Source organism: Cherax quadricarinatus, chromosome 56 (genome assembly GCF_038502225.1).
Source record: "Cherax quadricarinatus isolate ZL_2023a chromosome 56, ASM3850222v1, whole genome shotgun sequence".
Taxonomy (NCBI): Eukaryota; Metazoa; Arthropoda; class Malacostraca; order Decapoda; family Parastacidae; genus Cherax; species Cherax quadricarinatus.
Window position 1 is genome coordinate 22877057 of NC_091347.1, and position 12719 is coordinate 22889775.

The 12719-nt window shown below is 36.5% G+C and overlaps 1 protein-coding gene across 1 annotated transcript in view; it reads left to right on the forward strand.

Moving 5' to 3' along the window:
* Positions 1-12719, forward strand: part of didum (dilute class unconventional myosin) — a gene marked incomplete at its 3' end in the record, with an annotated part of 67195 nt that overhangs the window by 21512 nt on the left and 32964 nt on the right. The window contains 7 exon segments of the mRNA XM_070096991.1: positions 1995-2225; positions 5922-6090; positions 6378-6522; positions 7691-7847; positions 8128-8271; positions 8409-8490; positions 10266-10340. Coding sequence (XP_069953092.1) covers positions 1995-2225; positions 5922-6090; positions 6378-6522; positions 7691-7847; positions 8128-8271; positions 8409-8490; positions 10266-10340 — 1003 coding nt within the window.

The window sequence follows — 12719 nt, forward strand, 5'->3', positions numbered from 1 at the left end:
GTCTAGCTCTACTCCTGCCCTGAGCATCGCTGATGAATTCTCCGCCGCTTTTTTCCTTGGGACGTTTGTCTGCGTGGCTTGGTTGGTAGCATCCTCGACTCACATGCCAAGGGAACTGGGTTCGCTTCCCGGGACAGGTGCAACATTAGGCACGTTTCCATACATAACGTGTAACGTTTCCATACATCTGCTGCCACTGTTCACCTAGCAGTAAGTGCGTGCCTGGGTGTTTGCAGACTGTTGTTGGTACAGGATTAAAAGGACTCCATTAGAAATACGACGGTTCTCGATGACGAACTAACTATTGAGTTATCCCGGGTTAATAATCGACTAAATTTTTTTCCTTATCACCAGCTCCTTGGACGATTGGTCGAGGCGCCATAGATTGTTTTGATCTGGCAAAGCTGAATAAATTATCAGTTTTCTGCTACCCAGTTCTACATGATAGTTACTGTACATAGACGGAACAGAAACTGCTTTCCTGCTCATCAGCTGTTCCTAGACGCGTGCACACACACAATTGTGGTTGCGGGAGTCGATCTCAGCTCCTGGCCCTGCCTTTCTACATGGTTCACACTCTTGGCTGCGTGAGTCCTATCATACCTTTTCTTTAAGTTATGTACGGATCCTGCCTCGACCACTTTACTGTATAGGTCATTCCACTTCCTGACTAAGGCTAAAGAAGTGCGTAGATATCTTCAAATCTTCGGATTTATATGGGCTAAGTGAAAATACCAAGTAGTTAACATTTGGATATGTTATACTGGGTAATAGTCTCACATCTCATAAAAAAGCTTCGGTTATTTCACATGGATCTTCCACTAATCAGATGTAACTTCATACATTTCATACAGTTGAAGACCAACTATGTATTTACGAACAGAGGCTTCACGTTCTTCCATCCTCGTGTACACGCGGTTGACGTCGTGACTCGTTGCCAGGGGAAAGAAAGTGAAAAGAAAAACCTATATGGTGTAAGCTGTGGGTAGGTTAGGTAAGCTTCGTCAGGAAACAAGACTAGTATTTCCTGACGCTGGTCTTAGTCGTATGATGACCCGCCGCTGCAGCTTTTGGTCTTCTGACCAAGGCCTTCCATTGGCTTACTGGTCCACCCCTTTAAAAATATTTTCTTTCCCTAATCAAACTGTGGTGTTGGCCATAACTCCAATATGAGTAACAAATCTACAACTTCGACAGTGAAGTGTTCTGTTCTCTAAGTAAAAATAAGGAAATATAACGGGAATAATAACTGTTAAGAAGTACAGGAGAAGTAACGATGATGCATTGAGCTTTTGTCAGGAGACATACCCTCTATATTTGAATTAAAGTATATTGAATGTAAATAGTTTATAAAATTACCTGCGATCAGACATAATCGTGAATGAAATAAAAGTAGTCTTGCCAGAGTGCAAAACATTTGAAAAGTTTTAATTTTTTTATTGATATAAATGAACGATAGTACAGTACCTCACTAGATTTTTGTGAAGGTTGTAAGATGATGAAGAGTAGATGGTGGTGGTGGTTTCTACTGTTGTTTCTCTCTTGATGCTGGAAAGGAGGCTCTTGATCCAAGGAACTGGACTTGACCTCTCTTTGGATTGAGCCTAAATACCTTCCATTCCCCAGGGGCTGAATGGCCCTAGTGAGTTTAGTGCTTCTCTGATGAAAATAAATGTTCTTGCCTCTGTGAAATCATTGAAGTGGCTGATGATGCTGCTGTTTGTGTTTAATTTTGTTTTAGGGTTGGGCAAGAGAAATGCCTGTGATTTATTGAGACAGTTAAGTTCATCTTATCACAGTGAAGCCCATACTAATCTCCCCAGAATATATAAATAAAACTAGTTAGATTAATCATATTAGGCAGGCACAGTGTAGTTGTAAGAACATGTACTTGTTGCTTGGTAATTTTAAAATTTGTATACCACTGCTCGAGTCCTGCCTGTTTCCCGAGATGTCAGAGATTTAACTTATATATGGGGGCTGTGTAAGGTTAACTGGTGGATTTGACCCCAGTTATCCATAAATGTGCGGGCTGTGTAAGGATAACTGGTGGATTGGATCCCAGTTATCCTTATCATTTAACGTTACCTATTACATTAGTAATTTGTGTATGGTTGCAGGGCGCCCGTGTATGGATCCCGGACGCAGAGCAGGTGTGGCGGTGCGCTGAGCTCACTAAAGATTACAAGGATCACCTGGTGGCTGTCATCTATGCTGACTCTCAGGTACTCTACAGTATTTCGTATTGTTTTAAGTAACTCTTTTTCTGTATTCTTTCCTACTGTTAAAATATGCTATTATATACACTATAGGCAGAAGCATCAATGTCAGTACTACTGAGGCTTCTCTTATTTGTCTTTTTCCTTACAGTGATGTAAGATTTACTTTGAAGTGGTGAATGAATTTTTTTTTTTTCATTCATTTGTCTGAGAATTTTAAAAAGTAAGTTTCAGTATTTTTAGCTCAGTATAATGGGGATATTGTTTGAAAGCTTTACTTAATAATCATACATAACACCCCTTTCTATTGCAGATTACTTTCTCTAAATTCTCTCCTATAACTTTTTTCTTTTTAGTGTAAAGTATTTATCAGTAACCCTAAAGCTATATATTGTTTCTCCTGCAATTATCAGCCAGCTTACGTATAATGACCTTGTCTCTCTGCATAGGACCTATAACTTCACCAGGGTAAATAAGTCGCAGTACATCAGTTTGGGAATTAGCTGTGAATTTTCCTTGGTGTTTATTGTTAGGTTTTTCAGATATGAGCAGTAGCTTTTCTTGAGTGAATAAGCCACAATACCATGGCTAGAACAAATTTCAACTACAGCACTTCAGTTAGTTTGTGAATTATTCAGGATAATTAGTGTTGCCAAGAGATAACCTTGGTATAAAAGGTCTTATGTAATGTGTTCTTCCCATGGAACTGATTCCATCACATCTTGACTGTGCTGTGTTGTTCTGCTTCAATTGGCATTGGCTGCTGGTGTTCGCTGTGGGTCTCAACAGGGAGTACAACATGTAAGTCAGGCACATTTGATGATCTTATGTACAGCATGGCTTGATTTCTATGACAGCATTATATTTTCGTGTGCCTGGTGGTTAATGTATAATTAGGAAATGTTATATATAGTAGTAATGCAAGAAATCACTATAAGCCACATGACTTCAAGTATGAAAACAGTTATGAAAAAATGGTTTCTCCAAAAATGTGTTTGAAAATCAAGAAAGTACACTTGTGTTATTTTTTCATCAGTATTTATTCACATGGTTGTATGTTTCAGTGGTCTTGCATTTAATAATATGTAAATAATTGCATGTTTCAGTTAGTGTTTGTGCTGCAGTATTTAGAAAGTTTTTATTTAAAAGAAGTGATGCACTTATTTATTAGTTTTCTTCCTTTAAAATTTATTTACAGTAAAGCTTCCATTTAATAGACTTTGATTTAATGGATTTTGGATTCAACAGACAAAATCCTTTATCCTTTGTCTGATACAGTATACAGCCTCTCCTCACTTAACGACAGAGTTCCGTTCCTAAGACTACATTGGTAAACGAATTTGTCGCTAAGCAAGGAGCATACTATAATGGTGGTGGGTTTGTGTCAGCTATCTTTGATATTGTTTTAATGTTACCTTTGCACCATTTAAACATTTTTAGTATACAGTATTTTTAAATGTTTATACAATAGTGTGCTGTATATTGTAATAAATAGAACAGAGGAAATCAACTCTAATATACAGTGGACCCCCGGTTAACGATATTTTTTCACTCCATAAGTGTGTTCAGGTGCCAGTACTGACTGAATTTGTTCCCATAAGGAATATTGTGAAGTAGATTAGTCCATTTCAGACCCCCAAACATACACGTACAAACACACTTACATAAATACACTTACATAATTGGTCGCATTCGGAGGTAATCGTTATGCGGGGGTCCACTGTACATAGGTATGCATACTGGTCAGAAAGCCCGCATGAGTCCGAGTCGTCAGTAAATGAGTACATCACTAAGTGAGGAGAGGCTGTATTTGGAAGCTATTTACCAGTCAAGTTGTACATATTTTAGAAACTACTCAGACATTTGGCACTTTTAGGTGGTGGTGCAATTACCCCATTTTACAGTATGATACTCTGAAATGTATGATACTCAAAAACTGGTATGGTATGATACTGTGTCCTCTGATACAAGTATGATGCTGAAAAACGGGTACAGTATGATACTGTCTCCTCTGATACAAGTATGATTATGTAAAATTTGTATGATACTCTGAAACTTGTATGATACAATACGCCGAAATGAGTATAATGCCGAGATACGATATGGCACTCTAAAACAAAATGTGTTCCAGAAAAAAACAAAAAGCAAATATGTATTCTTAAATTTCATTATTGAAAGTGAGATATAGTAATACTGTACACGATATTACTCTTATTATAGTCTGTACAGAAATGCTTTTATTTTTTCCATTTTTGAGTGATTAACCACCATGCTTGGAAAACAAGTATTGTACTCTGAAAAGAATGTAAAATTCTGACAATTAAAAGTGCTATTCTCTTGTTTAACCCGTAAACGGTCCAAACGTATATACAGTGGACCCCCGCATAGCGAACGCCTTGCATAGCGAACAATCCGCATAGCGAACGCTTTGTTCACTAAAATTTTGCCCCGCATAGTGGACAAAAACCCGCTCAGCGACCTTCGTCCGAGACGCGTCCAATGTTTACCAGCCAGCCTCCGCGGTAACATTCAAGCATACACTCGGAATATTTCGTATTATTACAGTGTTTTCGGTGCTGTTTGTGGAAAATAAGTGACCATGGGCCCCAAGAAAGCTTCTAGTGCCAACCCTACACCTCAAAGGGTAAGAATACCCATTGAAATGAAGAAAGAGATCATTGATAAGTATGAAAGTGGAGTACGTATCACCGACCTGGTCAGGTTGTACAAGAAACCAAAATCAACCATCGCTTCTATTGTGGGCAAGAAAACGGCAATCAAGGAAGCTGTTGTTGCCAAAGGTTTAACTGTGTTTTCGAAACAAAGATCGCAAGTGATGGAAGATGTTGAGAGACTCTTATTGGTGTGGAAGTAACCCCAGAAAAGGACTTGCTACCTCAAGTCCTAATGGAAGGGGATTCCCCTTCTAAACACTAACACTCTCTCTCCCCTCCTCCCATCCCATCAATCATCACCAGATCTTCAATAAAAGTAAGTGTCATGTAATTGTGCATGCATTTTTCAGTTTGTGTGTACTAAAATTAACATTTTTTTGTGGTAAAAAAAATTTTTTTTCATACTTTTGGGTGTCTTGCACGGATTAATTTTATTTCCATTATTTCTTATGGGGAAAATTAATTCGCATAGCGAACATTTCGCATAACGACCAGCCCTCTTGCACGGATTAAGTTCGCTATGCGGGGGTCCACTGTACATGTATATGTTTTTTCAACATTTGAAAGTATGTAAAAAAGTAGATCTTCTTTTTGTTTTTTTACATTTGAAAATGTGTAAAACAACTTTGATCTACTTTTTTTTTTGTTATATTTGAAAATGTGTAAAAAAAACGTAGATATCTTTTGTAGCACTACACATGTGAACGTAGATCTGCTTGGACCGTTTACGAGTTAAAAACTTTCATAACAACCAGGAATTTTTAACTTTAAAAAAATTTGTTTTAGCTATGTATTCTTGACCGTGTGGAATACACTATGCATGATGAGAAGAGTAATGTTTGTTGTGCATGTATATATATTGAGTTGTTAAGCTGGTAAGTATTTTCATAATTATCTTTTTTATAATTCAAAAATATGTTATCCATGTAATAGATAACTATATTAAGATTCTTAAGAACAATATTTATGAAGTGATATTAAAGCACTATATTTTATAACTGATAAATTTTTCACAAACTACTGCCAGACTGACGAGTTCAAGGTGAAAAGTGACGAAGATTTACCACCGCTACGGAATCCTGACATATTAATAGGCGAAAATGACCTCACCTCTCTCTCGTACCTTCATGAACCTGCTGTCCTTTATAACTTACAAGTTCGCTTCTGCAACCACAATGCCATCTACACATATTGCGGTAAGTTACCTGAAATAAGAACTGGAAAAACTATGTCTGATGTTGTACAATAAAAAAACAAAATACAGAATACCATGGCTGGAACAATGAATACAATACTTCATGGTATATTGAATCTTGAGAGCTTGTATCTTTGATTGCTGTCTTTCACCGGTTTGCTTTTGTATATGGTTTAGCAGTTTATCACATCCTGCTTATTAAAATATTTCATGAAATTCAAAGGATATTTTTAACATTGGCTTTGAAGTAATACACCCATTCACCAAAAATATAACCTTACCTTACAGGAATTGTTCTTGTGGCCATCAACCCATACGAGGAGCTCCCTATCTATGGCCCAGACACTATTTCAGCTTATCGAGGCCACTCCATGGGTGATCTTGATCCTCACATCTTTGCTGTTGCTGAAGAAGCTTTTACACAGATGGAGAGGTACTGTATCTCTTATTCATTGTACCAGACTGCTTATTATGACAGTAAGTCATTGTTTTATTTCTTAGCTTCATATATGTAATGATACCTGCTGTATGTATAGCATTTTATGTTCATGTTAAAAAAAAATAGATTAGTACATATTCCGAATATACTTTACATTTATTTATTAAGGGAGCGTTCTCTGTATTTAATATCATGTAAGTTTACCATCCTAACTTATTGCTATATTCTTACTACATATGTAAAAGTTATAGGTAGTAGGTTGGTAGACAGCAACCCCCCAGGGAGGTACTACCGTCCTGCCAAGCGAGTGTAAAACGAAAGCCTGTAATTGTTTTACATGATGGTAGGAGTGCTGGTGTTCTTTTTTCTGTTTCATAAACATGCAAGATTTCAGGTACATCTTGCTACTTCTACTTACATTTAGGTCATACTGCACATACATGTACAAGCATATATATACATTCCCCTCTGGGTTTTCTTCTATTTTCTTTCTAGTTCTTGTTCTTGTTTATTTCCTCTTATCTCCATGGGGAAGTGGAACAGAATTCTTCCTTCGTAAGCCATGCATGTCGTAAGAGGCAACTAAAATACCGGGAGCAAGTGGCTAGTAACCCCTTCTCCTGTATATAGTATTACTAAATTTAAAAGGAGAAACTTTAATTTTTCCTTTTGGGCCACCCCACCTCAGTGGGATACGGCTGGTGCGTTGAAAGAAAGAAAATATGTAAAAGTTGCAGCTAATAAACTTAAGGTAATTTTATTATTTTTTGTATGTGTTTTTATTGTATGCTTCAACTTTTCTAAACATCACTGCATAAGAGTTTCTTGGTAAACACTAACTTTGTTTATATTAGGGACAAGGTTATGTTTGGTGCTCAGAATACCAGGACTGATAATGAGGAGCTTTTTTTTAAATTATTGTTATTTTGTATAATGTGTATTTAGTAGAAGTGAACTTTAATCAAAAGTGCAAATTAACAGCAGCAAGCAACTGTAGCTGGGGGTTAAAAAAAAAAAGTTTGATATTTTTTTGCAAATAATTTTCTGAAGTTATTAAATTTATTAGCATGCTTAATGTGAAAGCTTAAAGCTCTCACACTAGTAACATTGTTTGTTAATCTCGCATACACATACAACATTTTCCTTTTGTTTATAACACTAGGGATAACAAAGATCAAAGCATCATTGTGTCTGGAGAATCGGGTGCTGGCAAAACGGTGTCGGCTAAATATGCCATGAGATACTTCGCCAGTGTTGGTGGCTCCGATTCTGAGACGCAGGTCGAGAAGAAGATCCTTGCATCAAATCCTATAATGGAGGTGAGAAGAGAAACGTGCCTATCATTTGCTGTTTAAGTGTTTACTCTTATTTTTGTGAGGTATATTTAAATAAGGTCAAAGTTTTTTTTTTGCAAAATAAGAATGGGCTTCCTGATAATAGATAGGGAAAGAATCTTTTCACGATTGTTTAGTAGTATCAACCCCAGCCCAACATCTTGGATATGTGCAACAATGGCAGATTTGCAAATGCACTATTGTAATAAGGCATGTTTTCCCATACATCTCTTGTTCATAATTTTTTAATGCTCTTTTGTTTCAGGCCATAGGTAATGCAAAAACTACACGAAATGATAATAGTTCGCGGTTTGGAAAATACATAGAGCTTGACTTCACACGTAACTACAGTATAATGGGTGCCAATATGAGAACTTACCTCTTGGAAAAGTCTCGTGTGGTCTTTCAGGTAAACTTTTTATGTTAATTGTATTTTTTGTGCTGAATTCATAGTGTTTTATTTTGTCTAGTATATTAAATTAAGCCAAAACATAGAATTATCTACTGTATTTGTTGCATTACTCATTTCTGGTTTTCTTTTTGAAGGCACCAGAAGAGAGAAATTACCATATCTTTTACCAATTGTGCTCTGCATCATCAGATGAAAAATATAAAGATCTGCAATTAGGTAAGTGACACATTTTCATTGTATTAACTTCTGGTAATAATATAAAAAGAAAGATTCTCTAAGTATTTACTTGTAAGCGCTGTACCTAATTTCCAGGGCCAGATTTAGTCATGTAGGGGTTCCTGGATCAACAGTTTTGAAGACTTTTTCCTCTCTTAAGACCGAGCTTGGCACTAGTAAGTACTTATGCAGCATCACATAGTCCGCAAATATATTTTTGCCGCGCATACCGATAAAAATATTTTCGTCCGAGACGCGTTTTCACAATACCAGCCAGCCTGCAGTATTTCTGTTTCTGGAAAATAAGTGACCATGGGCCCCAAGAAAGCTTCTAGTCTGTGGTAAAAAGGGTGAGAATTAGTATGGAAATTAAGAAAGATATCAGAGCCTATGCCAGTTGTGGAACATTGTGCCTACTTCAAAGATTATTACATTGTTTTTAATTATCTACTATAAATTAATATTTTTTGTAGTATTGATTATTTTTGGAAGGGGATTCCCCTTCTAAAAGGGAGCTCTCCCCTCCTCCCATCCCATCAATCATCACCCCCGTAATGTGTTGGTAAAAAAAAATTTTTTTCATACTTTTGGGCGTCTTGCACGGGGGGCACCTGTTTCCACCCCCTTAAATCTGGCTCTGTTAATTTTCCACCCCCTTAAATCTGGCTCTGTTAATTTTAATCTCTTCATGAGAGGAATATGTGGGCATCGTGAAACATTTATGAATCGAGAACTTTTGCATTTGTGTATTGTCTTAATGAAACACGGAACTCAGAAAAAGGTTCCCCATAAGTCAGGTTTGACCTGGAGCCATATACATACGTATTTGCATTATCCAGTAGCCTTGTGGACCCCTTGGCTTCTGCCTGATCGTTACTTGGATATTGTCTTGGGAAATCTATGGAAATAACAAGTAAAATTGGTAAGAAATATAAGGTATTAGGAACTACTTGAGAGAAGATTTAAAATTAGTATTTAATAGTACAGTACTTTATAAGATAAGCCACTGAATAGGCCAAAATATAGATGTAACTAAAAGAGTCAGTTCTTAGTTGCAGTTCCAGAAGTGTGTCACAGTAGGATGATCTGAACAGTTTGCTGTTAACCCACTAACTGAAGATAAAAAATGAACTATAATTCAATTCATCCTAGGCCATTATTCACTCATGGCTTGATAATGACTCAGGATGGGACAGGTGGAAGTACAGTGTCTGCACTCTGGAGGAGGGAGGGAGGAAGATGTTAAAGTTCAAAGGGTTTCTTGACATGTGATGTCTGTGCACTTCTGTCAAAACTGCTTTTGAATGAGTGGTGGTGATTTTTTTTTCTTCTCCACTACCTACCTTGGTAGGTGATGGCCAATATGGTTGAAAAATATATGATTCTGTTACTTTTTATGTTTTCAGTGTTGATGATAAAAAATGAATAGAGTATAATAGATGGGCTGAGGTTCAGATGATAATTTGCAGGATGTAGGCCAAATACCTCTGAAATATGTTGTAAATTTGAAAAGTCCTGTTACTTGTAATATTTTTGAGGCTTAAACTGTTTATCTTTATTACATGCACTGAATAACTGTTGTGCTTTTAGTTACTATTCAGTTATGTAAATATAAAATTATATTTTATCTTAAAACTAAGGGTAAGTAGATATTTTTGTTTTTTATATCTCAGTGTTACATACCAACTATGTAGCACACACTGTGGCTGGTGTTCCTCCTTAATTTTACCTATTTTATGATTCAAGTTGGTTACATGCAGTGCCTTCTCCTTTAGGCCCTCCGGAAAGTTTTCACTACCTGAATCAAGGACTACAGGAGGCTCCCAAACAGTCATCCAAGACCCGCAAGGGTGTGGTTCAGTGAGCGCTGAGTGTGTGGTGATGCTGCCAGACCATCATGCTTTGCTTAACTAGCATGTTGATTTGCTGTGCACCTTGCTAGACTCTTATTGGCATTCATTGTATCTGCTAAATTTTTACCTGCCTATGAAGAGACAAATTGCATATGTAATTTACTAGATACATTGCTAAGATTCCTTTACTATTTTGGTGTTTGTTGAACACTTGGGTGATACACTGGCATCCAGGAAAATATTGCTTTATTCTAAGCTTGTGTGTAACAGTACCCTGTGTCAACACAAAATTTTGAAGAGGACACTAAAGCACACGAGTGAATGGCCAGTGTGCTACAGTATGCTTATCAATGCTTATATGAAGAGAGTTTGATGGTGGAGGAGTATCTTGTTGAAAGGAAATAGTAGATGGCATGTTCATTACTTGCCATGGAATGTTTTAAGTGCAGCACCTTTTGCATTATAATGACTTGGAAGTGCTGTTCTCTTGTTCAGGATCTGGCTACCACACAAGTGAATTTGGTATTTAAATTTTAAATACCTGCAGAAAAAAATTTAAGGCATTTAGCTGAATATTTTTGTTGCTTTAGATAAATTAGATATGCTGTATATAATGAGTGATTCAGCATGTTACAGACCGGGCCGTGGGGGCGTTGACCCCCGGAACTCTCTCCAGGTAAACTCCAGGTATACAGTAAGTGTGTGTTTTGGTGAATCAGTAAAGGGAACAGCTATTGCAGCAATTACCAAGAGTGAGTTACAGGAAGATAGTAATAGATTGGACGGTATAGCAGACTATATTGTTATGGTAGATCAGGTTTGTTAAGAAACTGGGTATCTAAAGGATGAAGAGAGCCCCCATCTGATATAGGAAGTACATTTCACCTTTATTTATGACAGAGCCTTAAGTATTTAACCGATACTGATAAATCACAACGCCATTCAAGGATAGTTTTAGCTAGGGAAGTGTTATTTATTATGAGAACATTCAAAACTTGCAGAGCCACACTAATGACACTTGTTAAGGCACTTGTGCTGTCATTTAGAATACTGTACTGTTTTATGTTAATATCTATTTCAAAGCAGCCGAGATAGCCTAACTAGATGTTTTAGATATTTTACCTCGCCATAGACACAGTAAAGCATCCAAATTACTGGAACCCCCTTAAAGTACTCTCTGAAATGTAGATCCTCTACCTAATAAGCAATACGTAAAAATGATTGAATTTTAGGTCTCTGATCCATAGCCAGTAGAAGAGCGTGCCTGAGAGATATGATAGATAAAAGATGAACTTGATAAGAGGAACCAAGGCATTTTAGACGAATGTTTGCTGAAGAAATATGACAGGTTTACCTGTGCTAGATTATAGTTTGAGATGTATGTGTAGGCTGCAACCACCAGTTGTCTGACTGATTTTGTGGTGATCAGGGAAGCCTGGTCCCAGGCCAGGCAGTCAGTGTAGAACATCTTTAAACAGCAGAAAGGTGAACTCCTCAATCTCTGATGTGCAGAAGTCTTACCATCTCTCTTGTAAATATTTGATAGTCCTAAAGCTTGCAACATTTCATAAATACTTTGTTTTGCAATATTACTGAATCATTTTTATAGATACTGTGCTTAATACTGAAGTACTTGTGTCTCATGAGTGACATACTCTTCCAGTCTTTGTCAATATTAGATAGATTTAAGAGCTTTGCTATTATACTGTACACTCTTAAACAGCCACTAAGATTGGCAGATAAGAGAACTAAACCTCAGCAGAATAATCAGTCTTTCATGCCCAATAATTATAATCATTATAAAAACTGATAAACCTGCAAGATGTATTTTAAATTTCCGGACCAGAAAGTTTTTTTTTGTCATAATGCTGTATTTTTAAATGGAAAGAATTATAGTTGAGTAAATATTTTTTTTTTTTTATTACAGACCTGTGATAATTTTTGTACATATTGTATATTAAAATATTTCTCTCATGTTTGACATTTTTGCTATTGCAGACTTTATTATGGAATGTTTTTAAAAATTTGGATGCTGAGTCCTTAGAAGTACTCCCTTTTTTGCTGATAGTCATATATATTTGGTGGAAGGCCAAAACTACTTATCTAATTGACTAGCTTTTTCTTGTTTTGCCAGTCAGGTGTGCACTTTTGCTTTTGTTCATTGCTTATATTTTCTGGCTATTGGTGTTAAGGAGATTTGGGATATTTTTATCAGTTATCAGTTTAGTCTGATTAGAATTTTCAAGTTCTTCTGCCTACTAACTGTTCTTTAACTTCTAATTGTTCTCATTGGTTATAATTAATAATGATTACATACTTATGGATAAATAAAATATAACTGAGCACAATCTTAAAACTGTGTTTTTAATACTGCAC